At 38.4% G+C, this 20,128-nt stretch overlaps 1 protein-coding gene across 2 annotated transcripts; it reads left to right on the top strand.

Annotated features, from left to right (window-relative positions):
• The first annotated feature begins 367 nt into the window (after positions 1-367).
• On the top strand, positions 368-19,369 carry LOC104605243 (nucleusenvelope protein). Of its 2 annotated transcripts, none has more exons than XM_010269928.3 (4): positions 368-489; positions 2,896-3,198; positions 17,728-17,964; positions 18,960-19,369. In XM_010269928.3, the coding sequence occupies exons 2-4, from the start codon at positions 2,980-2,982 to the stop codon at positions 19,218-19,220; spliced, it is 717 nt and encodes a 238-aa protein (XP_010268230.1). In that variant the 5' UTR covers positions 368-489; positions 2,896-2,979; the 3' UTR covers positions 19,221-19,369. The 2 variants fall into 2 exon arrangements, with proteins under 2 accessions (XP_010268230.1, XP_010268231.1); XM_010269929.3 differs by having other exon boundaries at positions 373-489; positions 2,887-3,198.
• The last annotated feature ends 759 nt before the right edge of the window (positions 19,370-20,128 follow it).

Below are 20,128 nucleotides of genomic sequence, written 5' to 3' on the forward strand. Positions count from 1 at the left end.
ATAAATGACAAAAAATACAGAAAAATTTATAGATTGTAGAAAATAGAAATTATAAAAAATATTAGAAATTATAACAAAACACTAAAAATGCAAAAAAGCAAGAAAATTGAAAACCAAAAAAGACTATTTTTCCTCTAACTCGCCATTCAAGGGTAATTTGATCATAAAAATTATTATTTATGCTGACATGGATACCTCTATTAAGAAGCATTAATAGTGCATTAACAGAAGGCGAGTTTTAAAAAGTAACGGTGAGTTTTAGACAAATTTCCAAAAACCAAAAAAAGCACCTTCAAAATGTGCACGTGTACTTGCCCGCACACGCGAGATGGGGGCCAAAAGGGTCATTTCATGAAGAAAATAGAAGCAAACCCCAAGACTATCGTCACATACATTGGAGCCTCTGTGCCTGGAGACCTTAGCCACTTACCAGTGCTCTTCCTCGATTCCACAGTTCCACTCTCAACAACGAAACTCTCACTTTTACCGGTAAGATTCAAACCATTTTTGCATCGTTTTTCTTGTTATTGTTTTTCCATAATTGGTTTTGTGCCAGTTCACCCGACCAATGGCGAAAACCCCTTGAGTTTTCTTTCTTCCCTAACTGATAGACGACCAACGGTGTACCGTGTTCGTTCTCAGGTGTTAACCGCAACCAAACAGCCACAAATACCATCATTCGACAATGAATAGCGTGGCAAACCTCATTATTTGTTTTTTTTTTTTTTTGATGAATTTTTGTGTTGTTTTTTGTGGATTGCTTTAAACTATATTGATCTCTCTTTTTGTTAAATATTACTTTTTTAATATGCTATATTGATCATGAACAAAAAATGCATGCGCACAAGCATATTGATCTCTGTTACTGTTATTTTTTATATTAGTTTTTGTGGGTTGCTTGCTGCTAAATTGTTTTTAGTACACCCGTTCTTGTGTTATTTGGAGGGTTCTGTTTAGCGCTTGCAGAATCCATGGTGATGCTAGTCTTGGAGGGTAGATCATAGTTTAGAGATTACATATCCAAATTGATCCTATTGGTCATGTTGGAGGTCGTGTGTTCTGTCAAATTTGTATTCATCTCTAGGTCAATAGGAAGGACTTAATAGAAATGAGGAAGGTAATGAGTGAAAACAGGAGTTACTATAACCCTGGTTGTAGCTGGATTGAGATTGGTGGGATTGTTCATGAATTCCATTTTGATGATCGGGTGCATCCTCAAATTTTGGAGATACATCAAAAGTTGGACGAAATTTTGAGAAGGGAATCAGATCATCCTCAAATTTTAGAGATGCATTTTCAAAGAAGGAAATAGGGAACACACCTAATGCATGAAACTACAATTGAATGCCATTGGTAGGATAGTAGATCATCTGTACACCTAATGCAAGTAATTGCAGATGAAGAGAACTAGAGAAGTTTGTCCAACTAAGAGATGACTTCTCTGAATTTTGGAGAATGGAATTTTTATCCAAGGTTTTTAAAACTGACTCGGAGAACAAACCAGTCAGGGGTCTGGTTCCCAGGTCGAACAGTCCGACCATTCGGTACGAATGGTCGGCCCGTTCTGACAAAAATAAAAAATAAAATAAACGGTCAAAACCGTTGAACGGTTTGAATGGTTCAACCGTCTGGGTCAGCGGTTTTCTGACCAAATCAATGTTTTTTGCAAATATCCGGTTTTGGGAAAAACAGAACTGGTCACCTGACCGGTTCTCGGTTTTCCGGTCTGACCATCCGGTCTGGTCCGGTTTTGAAAACCATGTTAGTCAAAGCTCTGAACATAACAGAAATTGGAAATAAAAGTAGGCATAGTCAAGAACAACTAGCATGTTTTAGCTGAAATCATCTGAACCTAGATGCATTTTACCGATTCAAAACTTGCATAAAGTAAATGCACTGGTGTAAGGTGTCAACGTTCATCTCATCAACAGAGGTGGGGGTATCAGCCAATTAAAAGAGGACATAGATTCACACAAGGCCAATTTGTTGTACCATGGAACAGTTTTAAGCCAACTACTTCTGCTATAAAATTGAGTGACCTGTGTGCATAGATACTACTTTATTCATTTATTGTTAAACAAATAGACTATTGTCTTCTAGTCGTTGTGGGGATTGTCCCTATTGTTGTGAGGACTCTCCCCCATTTACTTTAAGAGATGCATTTAAAAGTCATAACATTTCTTATAGTTGGAAATCTCACCTCTATGTCTTTCATTAAAGAATATAAATATCAAGATTAAAGATGTATTAACAAAGAGAAGGTCAATCAAACTGGTCCTCAGATTTTTGACCAAGAATAAACAGGCCCTGCCTCATTATAGTATAACTTCAAGGAAAGAAAAACCAAGAATTAAGGCTAAGAAATCATTAAGAAGCACATGAAAGAAAATAGAGAAATACACCACACAACCAATATAACAGCTTAGTTGCCCAAGTCAAATAGATGTTGTGCCTTCTGGTGTTGCTGAAACAATTCTGACTGAGCGTAGCTATTTGTGGAAGTAGTGTCCTTGCATTTCTGCTGAAAGTTAAATGAATATCAGCTTTGCTTAATACTAATTCATGTCCAGACCACCAAAAAGTGTTGGATCTTAACCCGAATGAAAGAAAAAGAAGGATTTCACTTACCTTACATTTATGATATTGCAGAATTCTATGATTCAATTAAACTATTGAAAGTTTTTTTTTTTTGAATGTGGAATGTTCATGATTCTTGCTGGGGGTTCTGGAAAAGCATTCAATGAGGGAAATTCCCTTGTCAACCCTTGAAGACTTCTTAGTGACTTCAACAAATATTTTAGCACCTGTCAAAGTAGTACTTTGCATAAAAGTAACTTGCTCATATGGATCTGGTATCAAAGTTGAGCATTGTCTTATTGTCAATAGAATGTGCAGGGTGATATTGGAATTATATAAATTTGGGATCTGAGCTTAGTGTATTGTCAAATTCGAAAAGAGAACTGAACTTTCAACTTAAGGATGAGCTCCTTTCAACTCACTGCTTGCGCGCCACTTGTGAATGCCACATATATTTCTGCAGCTCATTGCCTGACTGCTTCAGGGTTACGTACCTCTCCAACATATGCACTTCAGCTTCATATTAAATGTCCCAAGATAGCTTTTAATACATCTAGCTACCAGAGGTGCACAACTGTCTGCATGCTTGGTGGCAAAGGAAAATCAGGAAATGGCAATGAGGTACTAAAACTTTTGGGACTTGCTTATTCATCCTTTTTGTTTTTAATTTTTATTTTTTAATTTGATGTGGAATACGTCGTAGGGCTGTGATCAGATTGGATTCAACAAAATCTGAATCCGGTCCAATTATTGAAAACTTGCATCTGAATCTGATCAGATTTGAAGACCTCAGATTTGAATTTGAATTCTAATGAACTTGGATCAGATTTGGATTTAATCCAACTCCGCTTTAATTTTTTAAAATACAAAAAAATTAAAAAGTTAACTACTTTTCAACTTTATATATAATAAATTAATCTAAATATAACATACTGAATTTATATATATATATATATATATATAGTATATAAAAACGTATTTTTATAATTTTAAATATAATTATATAAAATTTATATATTTAAATCAATAAATATTATAATATAATTGGATTCGGATTTTAATCAGATCGGATGGTGTCAAATCTGAATCCAATCTGATTATTAAACAGATGTGGATTGCAAAATCCGAATCCGATCCAATTACATAAACACATCATCCAAATCTGAGATAATAGGATCGGATGTTGGATCAGGCCATGGACTTTCGGGTATCATTGACTGGCCTAGTGATGAGGGAAGATAGGGAAGAGGTGACACTCCTAATTTATTCTTGAACTCAGCTGAAACACATGAAAAAATGTTCTTATCATATTTCACCCTAATGGGGTATCTTTCCAGTCTTTTTTCTTTGGTTGGAAAACATGATGGGTGGAAACCCTCCCCCAAACCCCCCTCCAGACCTTGGTAAAGGTAAGATATCATCCCAAGTCTCTATTGCACTCAGTCAGAGACTTTTTCTGAAAGCTAGCTGATACCTTCTTCCAAGGCATACACACAAACATGTGAATATACAAACAAAATTACAAAAAATCAAGTTTTGTTTCCAACTTTTATAGGTTCCTCCATAAGGATGGAACCAATGTTTAAAATATTGACATGATATGCCCAATAGACGATGTATCGTATCTGTATTCAAAGGTGCAGATATGTGAAACAGGTGGAAAATGATATGTTCTACCCTAAAGGTTATAGTGGTGGTCTTGACTCTTGACCACTGCCATAGCTCCATGACTGCCGGCATAAGTCTAAAAAGCTGATCCATCTGATTTTTTTTTTTGACAATTTCTATAAGCTGTACCAACACCCTATAGAAAATTGTATAAAATTATTAATGATTTTTTATATGTTTTAAATGATTTTCCTTGCAGGAAAGAACTATAAATGGATCTATCAATGAATCTTTTAAACTCATTGATCTAACAATAATTTATGCCAAAAATGATGCTTTTCTTAGTTTTTAGGAAAAATTGAAAATAAAAAATCATTTATTTTCTATATTCTAAATGATTTTCTTGGTAAGTGAGAACTGTAAGATGGATGGCAATGATCTATCAAACTCATTGATCATGTCAACTATGGCTGGCTAGAAAATTTAGTTAGTGACTTAGGCACAAATCCTAGCTCGAGCCCAAGCCCATGCTATAGCCCTTATCATAGGTGCTAAGCCCATCCCACCAGTCACCCTTTAAGCCTTAACCAAGTACCCACCTTTTTTTCCCTCTCTATCTTAGCACCAACTCCTTTTGAGGTACCCTCATATTGTTTGGGATATAGTTCCTATTTTGTTGGCTAATAATCTATGTTACTTAGGCTTTAGAAGGGGACTAAGGGAAAATGAGTGTGAGTCTTTAATCTGTTTGTTGGACCTTTTAGGGCAAATCCACTTGGACTTGTTGCTGAAAGACTCTAGAATTTGGGTAAGCTCTTTAGGTGGACTCTTCTCTTGCTCTTCGTTCTTCAGAGTACTTGCATCCCCCAACCCTCTAGTTGGGGATGTCCCCATTAAGGAAATCTGGTTCAAGCCTATTCCCCTGAAAGTGAGTGACAAAGTAAGTCTGGAGTGGAAACCACCACAAGGAAATAAAGTGAAACTGAATTTTGATGGGAGCTCCCTTGGAAATCCGGGACTTTCAGGTATAGGAGGAGTAATCAGAAATTCTGAAAGGCAGATACTAGCTATATTCTCAGGACCGATTGGCACGGGGAATTCACTGAAGGCTGAACTTTTGGCATTACTACAAGGGCTGAAGCTAGCTAAACAGATGGGATACATGCATATTGAAGTGGAAGGTAGGAGTGAGCAAAAAAAAAAAAAAAAACGAAAAACTGAATCTACCAAAACTAAACCGAAAAATCAGTTTCGGTTTGGTGTTTTTAAAAAACCGAAGGTACCGGTTCGGTTTTGGTTAACCAATACTGAAAATCGGCGGTTAACCAAACCGATCGGTATATATATTTCTATATATTTATGTATATTATAGATATTTTATATTTTTTATATATTATAAATTAATAAATATGCATTATATATAAATATATATTTATAATATTTTATTATATATTTTTATATTATATTGTAAAAATTAAAAAATCGAAAAACCAATGAACCAAACCAATGATTAACCACTTTCGGTTACCGGTTTTTGGAAAACCGGTACTACTGGTTCGGTTACAAAAAACGCCCCATGGTTCGGTTAACCGAACCGTGAACACCCCTAGTGGAAGAGGAGTCAAAAGTGGTCATTCCCTGGGCTACAAACAGTAGCCATACCCCGTGGACGTTTAAACATGTGATTAGGGAAGTGGAAAAGATCGCAAAGGAGGTTGAGGCTGAATTTAAATGGGTTCGAAAGAGTGCAAATGGGCTAGATGATTATCTAGCAAAACAAGGGGCATTGAGACAACACTTATTTTGGGCTGCTTTGTAATGAGGGACAGAAAAGAGTGATTAAATGTGTTCATCACTCCCATCACCAAGTTATATAAACTATTTCCAACCTGAAATTTAAATAAAATTCATGCTTACTGATAAAAAAATCTATATGACTTAGATATGACAAGGACATGGCTGGATACAGTATCAAATACAAAATTTTTAGTAAAAGTTGAAGTATCTAATATGATTTGACACTCTTGTATGGGTATTTGGGTAACAGTTGATAATTAGTGGAGATATTAGTTATTTTTTAATGATCTGGTTTTGTGATTTTGGGGAACCAGTTAAAAGGTTAATTTAATACTTGAGAAATAATTGTTTAAGATTTTTCTTAAAATCAAACCAATCAAGAAGCACTATTTCAGTCAATAGCCCCAATTTGCAATGCCCAGTTAGATGGTATTTTCGGTTTCAATCTCCATTCAGTGGCCTTGAAGCTGAGTGGAGGTGGTAATCGAAGGTTACTCCTACTCAGTATGGCTGGTGAGCTCCATTGAAGTGCAGCTGTGGAGGCAGGGGAGAAGGGAGGAAGACGAAGAGACAAAGCTTGTAGCTTTACGTGGGGCGCAAGAGAAGATGTTTTACACCTTTTCGGCTAGACATGGTCAAACGGCCATTTTAGAAGCTTGGGAATAGAAGAGAGGAAGGCAGATGGCAGAACTTTTATGCAGGCTCTGACAAATGGTTTAATGAGCAATGAGGTGGCGGGCAACGGTCTTTATTCAAAAGAGACTGGAACCAGGCTAGGAGCTAAACAAGCCCATGCTCGGCTCATGGACCTAAACCGAATTGATACAGGTCTTAAGGACCCAACACATGAACCCTTAAGTGATCACATGGGAGGAAAAGGTGGACTGGCCTTTAAAAGCCCGAGCTAAGACTATTGGGGCGATGATGGATTGTAACACTGGTCTATCATCGTCCCCATCAATTGGCCCTAACCTTGTGAACTCTACACGACACAGCCAGGCGGAACTCTCGACTTAGGTTTGGATTCCAAGCAAAGGGAATCCGGTCTGCTCGGCTGAACGAAGAAATCCAAAGTTCAAAAAGCCTCCATCGAAGAGCTGTTGGTTGAAGCTTTGGAGGAGGAAAGTGAGGAAGAAAGTGATGTAGAGTCATATGAATCTTCCAACTTAGGCAGTGAGGTAGACAAAACCTTGCAACTGATTGAGAAGGAGAGATTCCATATGGAGCTCCTATTTATGGAAAGATGTGACAAACGTTAGTGTAGGTGAGGCCGAAGCTAGTATGACAGAGTGGGTGAAGATACCTTTAGCTGAAGTAGGGAAGTTTGCGTTTATCAACAAGATAGACTCAAAGCTGAAATTGCAGTCAGCTCTGGAACCTAGTAAAGAGGTTTCAACTCCATTCTCTGGAAGGAAATCTGATTTGCTAGATATGGAAGAGCATGGAGAAGGTCCACTCATTCACAGTCCGATTCCTGGCTCTACTTACCAACAAAAGGCTCTCCCTTCAGAACCTCCTATTGTGCGTTTTCTGCTTCAGAGAATCATCCTGAACCTCCCATGCCAGGTATTATTGTCAATTCTGGTTTTGGTACTAATAGTTTTCCGGTGCTTGGTACAGATACAGTAGCTCCCTCACCTGCTTCCCAACCAGATGATGAAGTCTTGAAGGGGATTAGTATGTTAGGGGTGGAGGAAGGAAGGGGAATGGAAAGAAAAACAATGCAAAATGGGGAGGCTGATAGAATCTGGAAGTTGATCTGGGATGAATTTGATGGTCTAAAGAAGAAAGAAATGGAAAGAGAAGATAGGGGTAAGTCAATTTTATCCAGACAAAGGGAAGAAGAAGAATTAGAGGTTCAGGGTGATGAGGAGTTAGAGCCAGGATTCGTCCAGGAGAATGGAACGGATAAGATAAAGGTCTATCGTAGGAAAAGTGAAGAAAAGAAGAAAATGAGGAGGAAGAAAAAGTCAGAAGTGGAAAGGTTAAGGTCGGATGTTGAAGCTGATATTGAGTTTAGTGGAAGGGGTGAAAGAAGGAGAAAACAAAACTTGAGGCTGATCAGGTTAATAGGGTCATTTCTTGAGCAGACATTATGAAAATAATCAGTTGGAATGTAAGAGGACTTGGGAGTGCGAGGAAAATAAGAGCTATCAAAGACTTATTGAGAAGGGAAAAGCCAAACATTGGTACAAGAAACAAAACTGATGGAGATGTATGGGAGGTGGATAAGAAGCATTTGGAGCTCAAGGGGTGTTAGGTGGTCCTTCAGCCCTTCTTGTGGGGTCTCAGGGGGAATGGTGATAATGTGGAAGGAAGATGTGGTAAGAGTCTATGGAGGAATTGATAGGGAGGTTCTTGATATAGATGAAACTTAAAAATATAAAGGTTGACTTTACTTGGGTTCTCACTAATGTCTATGGTCCAAATAGATATCGGGAAAGAAATGAAATGTGGGAGGAACCCTATGCTATTAGGGGTTTATGGGATGGTCCATGGTGTGTGGCAAGGGATTTTAATGTGGTGAGATTCTCAAATGAAACAAATAACCCCAACTAGTGGGTCACCATCAGTATGAGGAGATTCAATGAATTTATAGACTTGTCAACTAAAGGAAATTCCCTTGCTGCAAGCCCGCTTCACATGGTTGAACTTCCAAGAAGTGCCCCAATGCTCAAACTTAGACAGATTCCTCTTTAACGAACCTTGGGAGTCCCATGTAGGAAATCTGGTGTCTAGAGCATTACCTAGAGTCACCTCGGATCACTGTCCTATTAAGCTAGGTTCAGAAACCTTTGCAAGTGGCCCTACCCCATTTAGATTCGAGAGCATGTGGCTTACGCATCCAGAATTTGTGAGGAATGTGAAGGCTTGGTGGAATGAGGGGTTAAGAGAAGTGGAATGGAAAGGGGTCAGATTCCACAAAAAATTAAAGAGATTGAGAGAGAAAATATAGGAATGGAATAGGGAGCAATTTGGAAGAGAAGATCACTCTCTTGTGTAAATTAGAGGAGATAGATGAGAAAGAGGCCCAGGGGACTCTAGTTCCAGAGGAAAGAGCCTTAAGATGTAGGGTAAAGAAAGAATTGGAAGAAGTGCTCTTAAGAGAAGATATTTGTTGGAGATTGATCAAAAAAAAAAAAAAAGATATTTGTTGGAGACAAAAATCTAGGTGTAAATGGATTAAGGAAGGGGGTGGTAATACAAAATTCTTTCATGCCCTAGCAAATGGGAGGAGGAGGAAAAATCATGTAATCAGCTTAATGATAGGAGGGCAGGAGGTAACCAATCAGGAGGAAATTGCTAAGATTTTTGTGGACCATTTCAAATCAATTTTCAGAAATCCCTTGAATGAGAGAATGAATGTAATAGGAATTGAGTGGCCTTGTGTGGAGATTGAGTTAGCTAATTGGTTGGGAAGGGAGTTTGAAGAAGAGGAAATTTGGAATGCAGTATTCTCAATGGATAGGTCCAAAGCCCCCAGACCAAATGGATTTACAATAGCCTTTTATCAGGACTGCTAGGAAGTTGTGAGAGATTATTTGATTGAGGTTTTCAAGGAATTTGTAGAGAAGCATAGAAATAGCCTGGGGGTGAATGCAATCTTTCTAGCTCTTATACCAAAGAGAGCTGATGCTAGTCATCCAAAGGATTTCAGACCAATCAGTCTAGTAACCAACATCTATAAGATCTTAGCCAAGGTCCTCTCATTGAGATTAAAATTAGCTCTCCCAGTTGTATCCACTCAAAAACAAGGGGCTTTCATTTAGGGGATGCAGATAGTAGATCATATCCTAGTTGCTAACGAATGTGTGGAGGATTTGAAAAGATCACGAAGGAAAAGTTTTGTTTGTAAGTTGGACTTAGAGAAAACCTATGACATGGTGGACTAGACCTTCCGTATTAAGGTGATGAAATATTGTGGGTTTGGGGAGAGATGGTGCAAATGGATCTTTGGTTGCGTTAAATCATGCCACTACTCCATTTTGGTTAATGGGATTGTCAGAGATTTCTTTCCAGCTTATCGAGGCTTGAGGCAAGGTCATCCTCTCTCACCCTTTTTATTCACCCTAGTAGTGGATGTGTTTAGTAGAATGATCTTAAAGGCCGATAGGGAAACCTTGATAAAAGGGTGGAAGGTTGGAAGAAATAGGATCCCAATTATTCACTTGCAGTTTGCTGATGATATTATAATCTTCCGTGAGGGTGGAGAGCAAAGTTTGATAAGGAATCTGAAGGAGCTTGTGAAGAATTTTGAGCTCATCTCTAATGTGAAAGTCAACCTTTTGCTGATGATATTATAATCTTCCGTGAGGGTGGAGAGCAAAGTTTGATAAGGAATCTGAAGGAGCTTGTGAAGAATTTTGAGCTCATCTCTAATGTGAAAGTCAACCTTGATAAGAGTTGCATAGTAGGAATTAACTTAGAGACAAAGATAGCAACATGTTGTCTCTATTTTCAGGACCAGTGGGTGTTGGTGATTCTGTAAAGGCAGAGATACCAGCAGTGGTACAAGGTATACAGATGGCCAGTCAACTTGGAGTGAATAATTTGATAGTAGAAGGGGATTCTAAGGTAGTAGTGGGCTGGTTGACAAGTCTAGAGACAGCTTGTTGGGGCTACAGGGATCTGTTAAAGAAAGTTAAATGGCTGACAAGGAATATGTCAGTCAGGTTTCAATGGGTCAGCAGATCAGCAAATGTAATAGCTGATTCTTTGGCCAAGCAAGGGGTGTCAAGGGGAGATCTGTTTTGGGCCACTTTGTAATTGTGTTTCAGGCTTGTGTTTGTTTAGTGTTTATGACTCAGTCCCAGGGGGAGGTAACACCTCGTGCCTCTTCCTAGGCTGAATGTACTATCATTTTTTGAATTAATAAAACTACTCTCATTTATCAAAAAAAAAAAAAGAGGAACTGAACTTTGCTGCAAATATTTTGGAGTATTCTATTGCTGGTTGGCCCTTCACCTACCTAGGACTTCCTCTAGGTGCAAGCCCTAAGGAAAGTAGATTTTGGAACTCCATAGTGGAGAGATGTGCAAAGAAACTAATAGCTTGGAAGAGGAATTATGTATCTTTGGGAGGAAGGATTACTTTGATCAAATCCAAACTTGCTAACCTACCAGTCTATTTCCTATCAATGTTTAGAATTCCCTAAAAAGAAGCCAAGAGAATTGAGAAGATTGTGAGAGACTTCTTGTGGGAGCCAGGTGATGGAAGGAAGGATCATTTGGTTAAATGGGAGGTGGTGTGTAGGAATCTTCAACAAGGAGGATTGGGCTTTTTTTTTTTTTTGATCAATAACACTTTCATTAACTCATCAAAAGAAGATTTACAATAGGAAGACAAACACGCTTATCTTCCAAGAGCAACAAAGAACCTCAAGAAAAGAGAAAAAGAAAGAAAACACACTATAGTTATAGCTTAGCCCAAAAAAGTGAATCCCTTTCTGCCCCTTGTTTAGCTAAACTGTCAGCTAGGAAATTAGCCGATCTTTTAACCCAAAGTATCTTAACTTCCATCTCCCTCACCAACCACTTGAATTTCCTTCTCTCATTATCGTACTTCCATAAGCCATTGTGATCTTTAATCAGCCACCCTATCACCACCTCTGAATCCCCTTCAATTAAGAGTTTCCTGATGTTCAACTCCTTAGCTTTTTGTACTCCTTCCATAACTACAAAGATCTCAGCTCTAAGGGAGTCACCCACTCCAATTGGGCCTGAGACATAGCAGAAATGACCCCATTTTCATCCCTAAAAACACCCCCAATCCCCGATTGTCCCGGATTTCCCCTGCTACACCCATCAAAGTTTAGTTTCACGAATCCACTAGGTGGAGGGGTCCAAGCCACACTCATTACTGACTTGGTCTGTGTGCAATTTGCAATTTTACCCCACTTCCTCAACATGTCATCCACAGTGTAGTCTGTGAAAAGCTCCAAAGATTTTAGCCACTGTATCGCCCTAATATGAATGATAGCCCTCAGATCTGCTGCTCCTCTCTGAGCTTCTGAGAATATCCTGGAGTTTCTTTCTTCCCAAAGTGTCCAACATATTGCAACCCTTAGTCCTCTCCACATTGTCCTTCCCCTTTTTATCCACTACCTGAAAAGAGAAAGGGAAAAAAGGCCTTGCAAGTCTGATGGGGTATTCCAACTACATCCAAATAGGGACAAAGCCCATTCCCAAATTGACCTCGCAAAATGGCAAGACACCAGTAGGTGAAAACCAGTCTCCCCATCCGCTTTACAAAGAACACACCACTGAGGTGACAAACAAGTATTGGATCTCTTCTTTTGGAGTAGATCACCAGTGTTGATTCTTTCCAAATAGGCTTCCCAACAAAAACTACCAACCCTAGGAGGTATTGCTCTGCACCAAACCTCATCAACAGGAAAAGGAGGGAAGGTAGGACTGGTGGACTGACTTAAGACTTTGAAGAAAGAAGCACAAGAAAAAAAGTCGTTGGGAGAAGGTGTCCAAATTCTAGAATCCGCCCTAGTGGGGTCTAAGACAACGTTATCAAGAATTGCAATAAGGCTCAAAATATTGTCAAAGTCTAAGTCCCTCAAATCCCTTAGACCCAAGTTCCACCCAATCCCAGAAGTGGAAGAGGACGGGGTGGTAAAAGACAAGATTGGCTCATTTTTCAGATCAAAAAGAGCAAACAAGGAAGGAAACTGATCCTTTAGAGGGGCACTCCCCACCCAGGTTTGTTTCCAGAATTTTATGGAGTTATCGAAATTCAAATCATACCTGATATTAAGGGAGAAAACTGGTAGCAGGTCATGAATGGCTTTCCAAGGAGAATTGCTTGTGGTCCTAGCTCTGATTCCAGCGTCCCATCCATTATGCTCCAACACATGAATACTTGCCACTATTCTAGCCCATAGCTTCTCCTTCTCTAAGGGGAATCTCCACAACCACTTTCCCAACAGAGTCATATTCCTTCTCCTAATATTCCCAAGCCCCAAACCACCACATGTCTTACTCCTACAAACTATCTCCCAGCTAACTCTATGATCCCTCTTTTCCTCTCCCGGTTCCCACAGGAAATCTCTCATTAACTTCTCCAATCTATTAGCAACCTTCACTGGGATTTTACACACCGACAGGAAAAAGATAGGTAAATTAGCAAGCGTGGCCTTAATAAGAGTAATTCTCCCACCAAGAGAGAGGTAGTTCTTTTTCCAAGACACCGGTCTTTTTTCAAACCTTTCCACCACTGGGTTCCAAAAGCTCTCTCTCATAGGATTATCACCTAAAGGCAACCCTAAGTAGTTCAAAGGCCACCCTGAGACTTCACACCCCAGCACTTCAACACTCTCCCTGATCTCTCCCTCCTCCAAATTCACCCCCACAACACAGTTTTTCCCAATGTTAACCTTCAAGTTGGATATTTGCTCAAACAGTTGTATCATCGACTTCAAATTCCTGATAAAGCTCACATTACCGCCTTCACAAAACAGAATCGTGTCGTCAGCAAACTGCAAGTGAGTAAGGGGGGTTTCCACCCTCCCAACTCTCCAGCCTCTAATAAGCCCCCTAGAATCTACTCTGTGAATCAGTTTCCCCAAAACCTCCGCAATTAGAATGAACAAAAAAGGAGAAAGGGGGTCTCCTTGTCTTATACCCCTACTAGCTGGAAAGAAATCTACCATTGTCCCATTCACTAGCACTGAGTAATGACAATTCCGGACACAACCCATAATCCACTTACATCACCTATCCCTGAACCCAAATTTAGTCAAAACTTTCCTCAAAAATTCCCAGTCCACCAAGTCATAAGCCTTTTCCAAGTCCAACTTACAGACCACTCCCTTCTTCTTATCCCTCTTAAAGTTCTCCACTCTCATTAGCAATTAAAATCTGATCAGTAATTTGTCTCCATTCACAAAAGCTCCTTGGTAGTGTGCAATGATATCTGGAAAAACCTTCTTCAGCCTCAAAGACAACACTTTTGCAATGATCTTATACAAGCTATTAACCAAGCTAATTGGCCTAAAATCTTTCGGGTGGGAAGCATCTTGTTTTTTTGGAATCAAGGCTATAAATGTAGAGTTCACACCCGGATTGACAACTCATCTCCTGAAAAACTCCTCAAACACTTGCAAAAGATCATCTTTCAAAATATCCCAACAGTCCTGATAAAAAGCCATTGTGAACCCATCCGGCCCTGGGGCTTTTGTTCTATCCACAAAGAATATAGCCTCTTTGATCTCTTCTAAACTAAAGCTTCTCTCCAACCTTCTCCTGTTCTCCACCCCTACATCTGGCCAATCCAATCCTTCTACCCACACCCTTCTACACACAGGCCTTCTTAGAATAGATTTGAAGTGCTCCACACAAGCCCAACAATCTCCTCTTGATGTACTAGCTCAACTCCATCTACTACCAGTTTGGAGATCAGGTTATTCCTTCTCCTGCCATCTGCTAGAGAGTGGAAAAACCTAGTGTTTCTGTCCCCCTCTTGCACCCATTTACACCGAGATTTTTGCCTCCAGCTAACTTACTCCTTGTGCAGGCAGTCGTCTAACTGTCCTCTTAAATCTCTCCTGAGCTCATTGTCTTCCTCTCCAAGTTCTCCCCTTTCTTCTTTAGAGTCAAGGCTTTCAATCTTATCCAATAGATCTCCCTTTCTTTTTTCTATCTTCCCAAACTCCATCAGATTACACTCCTTGATTTTTACTTTCAAAAATTGAAGTTTCTTATGGAATTTCATCCCCTCCCATTCCATCAATGGGTTACACTCATACCACCACTCTCTCACTTTGTTAGTAAACCCTGGGTGGAGTAACCACATATTTTCAAATAAGGAGGATTGGGTATTGGTAGCATGGACAAAAAGAATAAGGCATTGTTAAGGAAATGGCTTTGGAGGTGGCCGGTGGAAAGGGATAGACTGTGGCATGAAGTAATAGCCAGCATACGTGGAAGGTTGGGAAATGGTTGGGATGTAGGTGTATCCAATAGAGCTACCCCAGCCTCGCCTTGGAAAGCTATTCACAATATCCTACCTCACTTTCTCTACTTTGTGAGGTATGATGTTTGCTCTGGGTTTTCTATTAAATTTTGGGAGGATATTTGGCTCAGTTCTTGTCCGGTAATGGAACTTTTTCCCTCATTATACTCTGTTTCTTTGTACAAAAATGAGCTTGTGTCAAGGTTTGTTGTTTCCCCTTCAAATCCTGTGGACCTCAGTTGGAACTTTGGATAACGTAGAGGTCTTAGGGACAATGAAATTTTGGCTTGTTCGGACCTTCTACAACTCCTTGAAAATGTTTTTTTGGAACCTGGTAAACCTGATAAGCGGATTTGGGCCCCCAACCCTAAGGGTTTGCTATCTCGTGCTTCTTTGTTCAAAACCTTTTGTGATTCCTCAGTTTTCCTTTCCCATCAAAGAGTTTTGGGTAGACCCATTCCAACCAAGGTAAGAGCCTTATGTTGGGAAGTAGTTCATGGGAAGATAAATACTATGGACTTGCTTCAGAAGAGAAGACCTAACTCCTGCCTCTCCCCAAACTGGTGTGTCTTATGCAAATCCACTAATGAGAGTTGTTGCCACTTACTGATTTCCTGCCCCTTTGTTGCAGATTTTTGGCTTTGGTTTTCTTCTTTGTTTGGGTGTAGGTGGATGTTGCCTACGGAGGTTACTATGTTATTTGACCCCTCCTGTTTTACTTGGCCAAAGAAGAGAGGGAGGATAATGTGGAGATGTGTCAAAGCAGCTTTGATTTGGACCATTTGAGAAGAAAGAAATGCAAGAATCTTCTTAGAGAAGGAGAGAAGCAAGGAAGAAATCAGGATTTGTGTGATGGTTAGAGTGATCCACTGGATAAAGACTCTGGAGTTGTTCTCCCAGTTCTCCTTTGACGACATTTGGAGGAATTGGGAGATAGTTGCTAAAAGCTCTAAGGGGAAGGATAGAGTGGAGATGGCCTGGACACCTCCGGTTGAAGGTTTTGTTAAACTGAATTTTGATGGGAGTTGCCGAGGTTATCCAGGCCCTTGTGGAATTGGAGGGGTGGTGAGAGATGGAGAAGGTAAACTTATAGCACTGTTTTCTGGTCCTGTGGGTATGGGGGACTCTGTTAAAGCTGAACTGCTTGCTGCAATTCAAGGGGTGCAGATAGTTAGTGAGCTAAACTTGACAAATGTGGTGATAGAAGGGGATTCAAAACTATTGGTAGAATGGCTAAGGAATCCTGAGTCTATAATTTGGTGTTACAGGGGTGAAATGAAAAAATTTACTTGGCTAACCAGGAATATGAATTTAAGCATATGGGTGAGAAGATCAGCAAATGGGGTGGTGGATGCTTTGGCTAAACAAGGGGTGAACAGGTCTAGTTTATTCAGGACACAGTTGTAATACGTTTTTTCTTTGTATGAGAGGTAGCAGCTCGTGCCTCTCTAAGGGATAATTGTAATGTCCTTACTTTAAGAATTTTAATAAAATTCTAATTATTCATAAAAAAAAAGATATCTGGTGGAATTTGCTTTGGTGCATGGGTATGTTTCATCTTCATGGATCATGATAGAATGGGTGATTTTCGTTTTGAGGAGTTCTAGTGCTTCTAGAAAAAAAATTGGAAGAAAAATGTCCATTGCCTTTGAGGTTAACTGATGTAGACTATTGATAAAAAAAGGTTAACTGATGCAGATCTATAATAAAACCACTTAGATTCTGAAGACGGTTGCAGTAGATAAGAGTTTATTTGGAAATGCAGGAGCTGCTATTGAAAAGGATGAAATATTGATTCTAGATAAGCTATTTGAGAAGAACACGGTTTTGGAATTGGAAAGGATTAATGATGAATTTATGGTTATCTTCGAGGTCAGGAAGGCTAATCTTGCAGTTAGAAGATTCATGAGTAAAAAAAAAAAATTGAAAAAATGTTTTGGTCTCAAATGTTTTCATGAGATTAAAAGGGGGTTTCTTTGGGCTTGGACCAAATAAGAAAGAGATGAAATCTAGAAAATTTTCAAAGTAGGGAGATACTGTTTTGATCTTTTTTTTCCAGGCTGTTGGTTTGCGGGCTTGTGTAAAGGTTGTGTGTTTTCTTTTCCTTTTTTTTTCTCTAAAGTTTGTTCGGGTGGGTTGGCTTTGTTAGGTCTTTTCTTTTATTGGAATGATGTATACGCTGGAGGGTGTGGGAGGTAAGTGTATTTTTCTTCTCTTGGGTGACTACTGGACCTTCCTTGTACTATTTCTTTGTGTGGAGTTGAATGTGGTAACTAACAATATTGATCATTTGAAGTAGTATGATAATGATTCATCAAAAAAGTAGTATGATAATGGCTATCATCACATGTTTGATTTTATTTTTAGGCTACAATGGCATTTTGTGCAGATTCCTCATCTTTGCATTCACATGGGTTACTTTGCTGACAACTTGGTTGTTAAAAAACATGAATGCAATAATATAACAAGTTAGTTTTTTTTGTACTCATCCTTTCCCTTACCTCAGTTGTCATAGCATCATGACTAGATTTAAAACATATTAATACAAATTAATGGTTCTCATGTTAGCTGAATTTACAAGGACACAGCCAAACATGGTGTCAGATTTGGAATTTAAACTAACACCAACATGATATGGCATCCTTGTATAGATATCCAGGTATTATGGTCTGGTTATTGATAAACCAGTTTGTATCTCAATTTGACAAGATGCAGAATCTTTTCCAATATTACAAACATCTTACTTGGAAAACTCTTCCAATTTGGCTGGAATGCAATCTTTAGGATTCTCCATGGAAAGCAATTGAGAATGCAATAAGAGGTTTCGGAAAGGAGCGGTCAGTACAAGATGTTTTGCGTAAGCAGATGCGAGAACAAGAATTTGGTGATACTGGAGGTGGTGCAGGGAGTCCTCCAAGTGGTGGTGGTGATGGTTCTGGTGGTTCAGAGGATGAAGGCTTCGGTGGGATTTTGGATGAACTATTGCAAGTGACCTTAGCAACTATTGGCTTTATTTTTCTGGTAACATTGTTGCTAATGATTCATCTTTTATTTCTCATGTTCTACAATTTACCTTTCTAAGTCTAAATTAGTATCTGATCACTGTGCTCTTTCAATGTTGTAGTGTATTCAACATATTCATTGCAGGGCTGCAAATGTTTTCATCAACTCTGAGATGATCTATACAAGCATTTACGGTTGGGGAAGTGAAGAATAATTTTAATTAGTTAAGAGTAATTAGGAGTTCATAAAAATTAACAATAAAAGATAAAAGTGGAGGGTCGAAAGGTCTGTAAGTCCATTGCATTCTACTAAGGGGGTGTTCTTTTTTCGGATTTTGAGAGGGGGGAAAGTTGGTCAATGGGATTTTGGTTACCATTGACCAAGAATCCCATGTTCTTTTTTCAGATTTATGTGGGGACCAGGGAAAGTTTATTTTCCTGGGTATTACTTACCTGGGTAAGTGATACCCATCTCCTAGGTGGGTAAATAACTTTCCCACCTAGGGGGAAAGTTTCCTACACTTGAATGGGACAAAATGCCCCTTTTAATAATGAATTTTTATGGCTAAAATGGTCATTGCCTTATTTACATGAGAAGGTAAATGCACTTATCTGGGTAAGTGTTTTCCAGGAAAAACTTAGCCAGGTAACTCCATTTACCTGGATAAACAACTTACCAAAAAGCGAACAGGACCTAAAAGGAAAAGTAGGGGCACAAAAAGATACTGTGAAGAAAGAAAGAAACGGAAATAACATAGGTTACAACCTGTTTTTTTCTTTCATTGTAGTTGCAGATCTTCAATTTTTGGTAGGAACGATAATTGGGTATCCAATTTGAATAATTTCCATCAGGATATTTTTTCAGATGTGTATCACCAATGTACAGTTCACAATATACGGGCCATATCTTTATATTTTTTAAATATCTTTTACCAATACATGGCTTGGTGCGGTAAATATTACTGGTATTTGCCACAAAACCTCAGGTCTCACCTCTTGTATTTGTCTTTGCAGTATATGTACATAATCAATGGTGAGGAGATGACTCGATTGGCAACTGACTACCTCAAGTATATATTTTGGCGAAAGAAGAGTGTTCGTCTAAGGCGTTCCATGTACAAGTGGCGGAGGTTCTATCGCCATCTGACAAGAAAGGATGTGCTGCAGGAGGATTGGTTGGAACGTGAAATCCTTAACACACCAACATGGTGGCACAACCCCGATCAATTAAGGCAGCTTCTCAGGGCTCGTCTTGCATCAACATCTTATCCGTAGTCCTGGTCTCTTCTCCTTTAATCTCCGCTGTTTTTTTTTTTTGTGGTTCATTTTCATTTTAGCTTTGAGGGATGGATGGAATTCTAAAAGATAAGAGAGTTGTGAATCGAGAATTTTATTATGTTAAAGGCTCAAAGAATCACTATGGCAATAAGTTTTTTGGAACGCAATTTTAAGAGATGCATCAGGTACGCTTGGGAAATGCCAGGTGTAATCAAGGATTTAAATATCGATACGTCCAATACGGGGCGTATCGTATTGATATCGGTTAGAGGGGATACGGGATATGGTATCCTCTGAATATTTTGTAAACTAATAGAATAAATAATTTTTTAAATCCACATTTATATCAAAAATTCGTTTAATCTCAAGAAATTTATACGAAAAAAGATATTAATAATAGAATAATTACTTTAGTACTTAATATTTATAAATTTGAACATGACATGTATCTTCAAATTTTATAAATTATTAATTAATATTTTAATTTGAACAAAATAAAAGAGTATATATTATTTATAAAAAAACATTATTTACAAAAAACTTAAGAATGTAATATAAATTGAATTTGTCAAATCCATTAATCTACATTTATATCAACAAATGATTTTTTATCTCAAAATTTATGGAAATAAAAATATTAATAATGAAATAATTATTTTAGCAGTTAAAAATTATGAATTTGCATATGATGTGCATCTTAGAAAATTTAATATATTTGATATATTTTAAGTTAATATTATATATTATTATAAAATTTTAATTACATTTTATAATAATGTGTTTATTGTTTACAAAAATAAAAACATTGTTAACTAAAAATTTGAGAATTAATTTTTAGTTGTCTTTCAGTTAATATTAAAAACTAAAAATAGTAAAATAAAAAATAATCGACATAATAATTCACA

Source organism: Nelumbo nucifera, chromosome 1, assembly GCF_055504915.1.
Source record: "Nelumbo nucifera cultivar China Antique chromosome 1, China Antique-T2T, whole genome shotgun sequence".
NCBI lineage: Eukaryota > Viridiplantae > Streptophyta > Magnoliopsida > Proteales > Nelumbonaceae > Nelumbo > Nelumbo nucifera.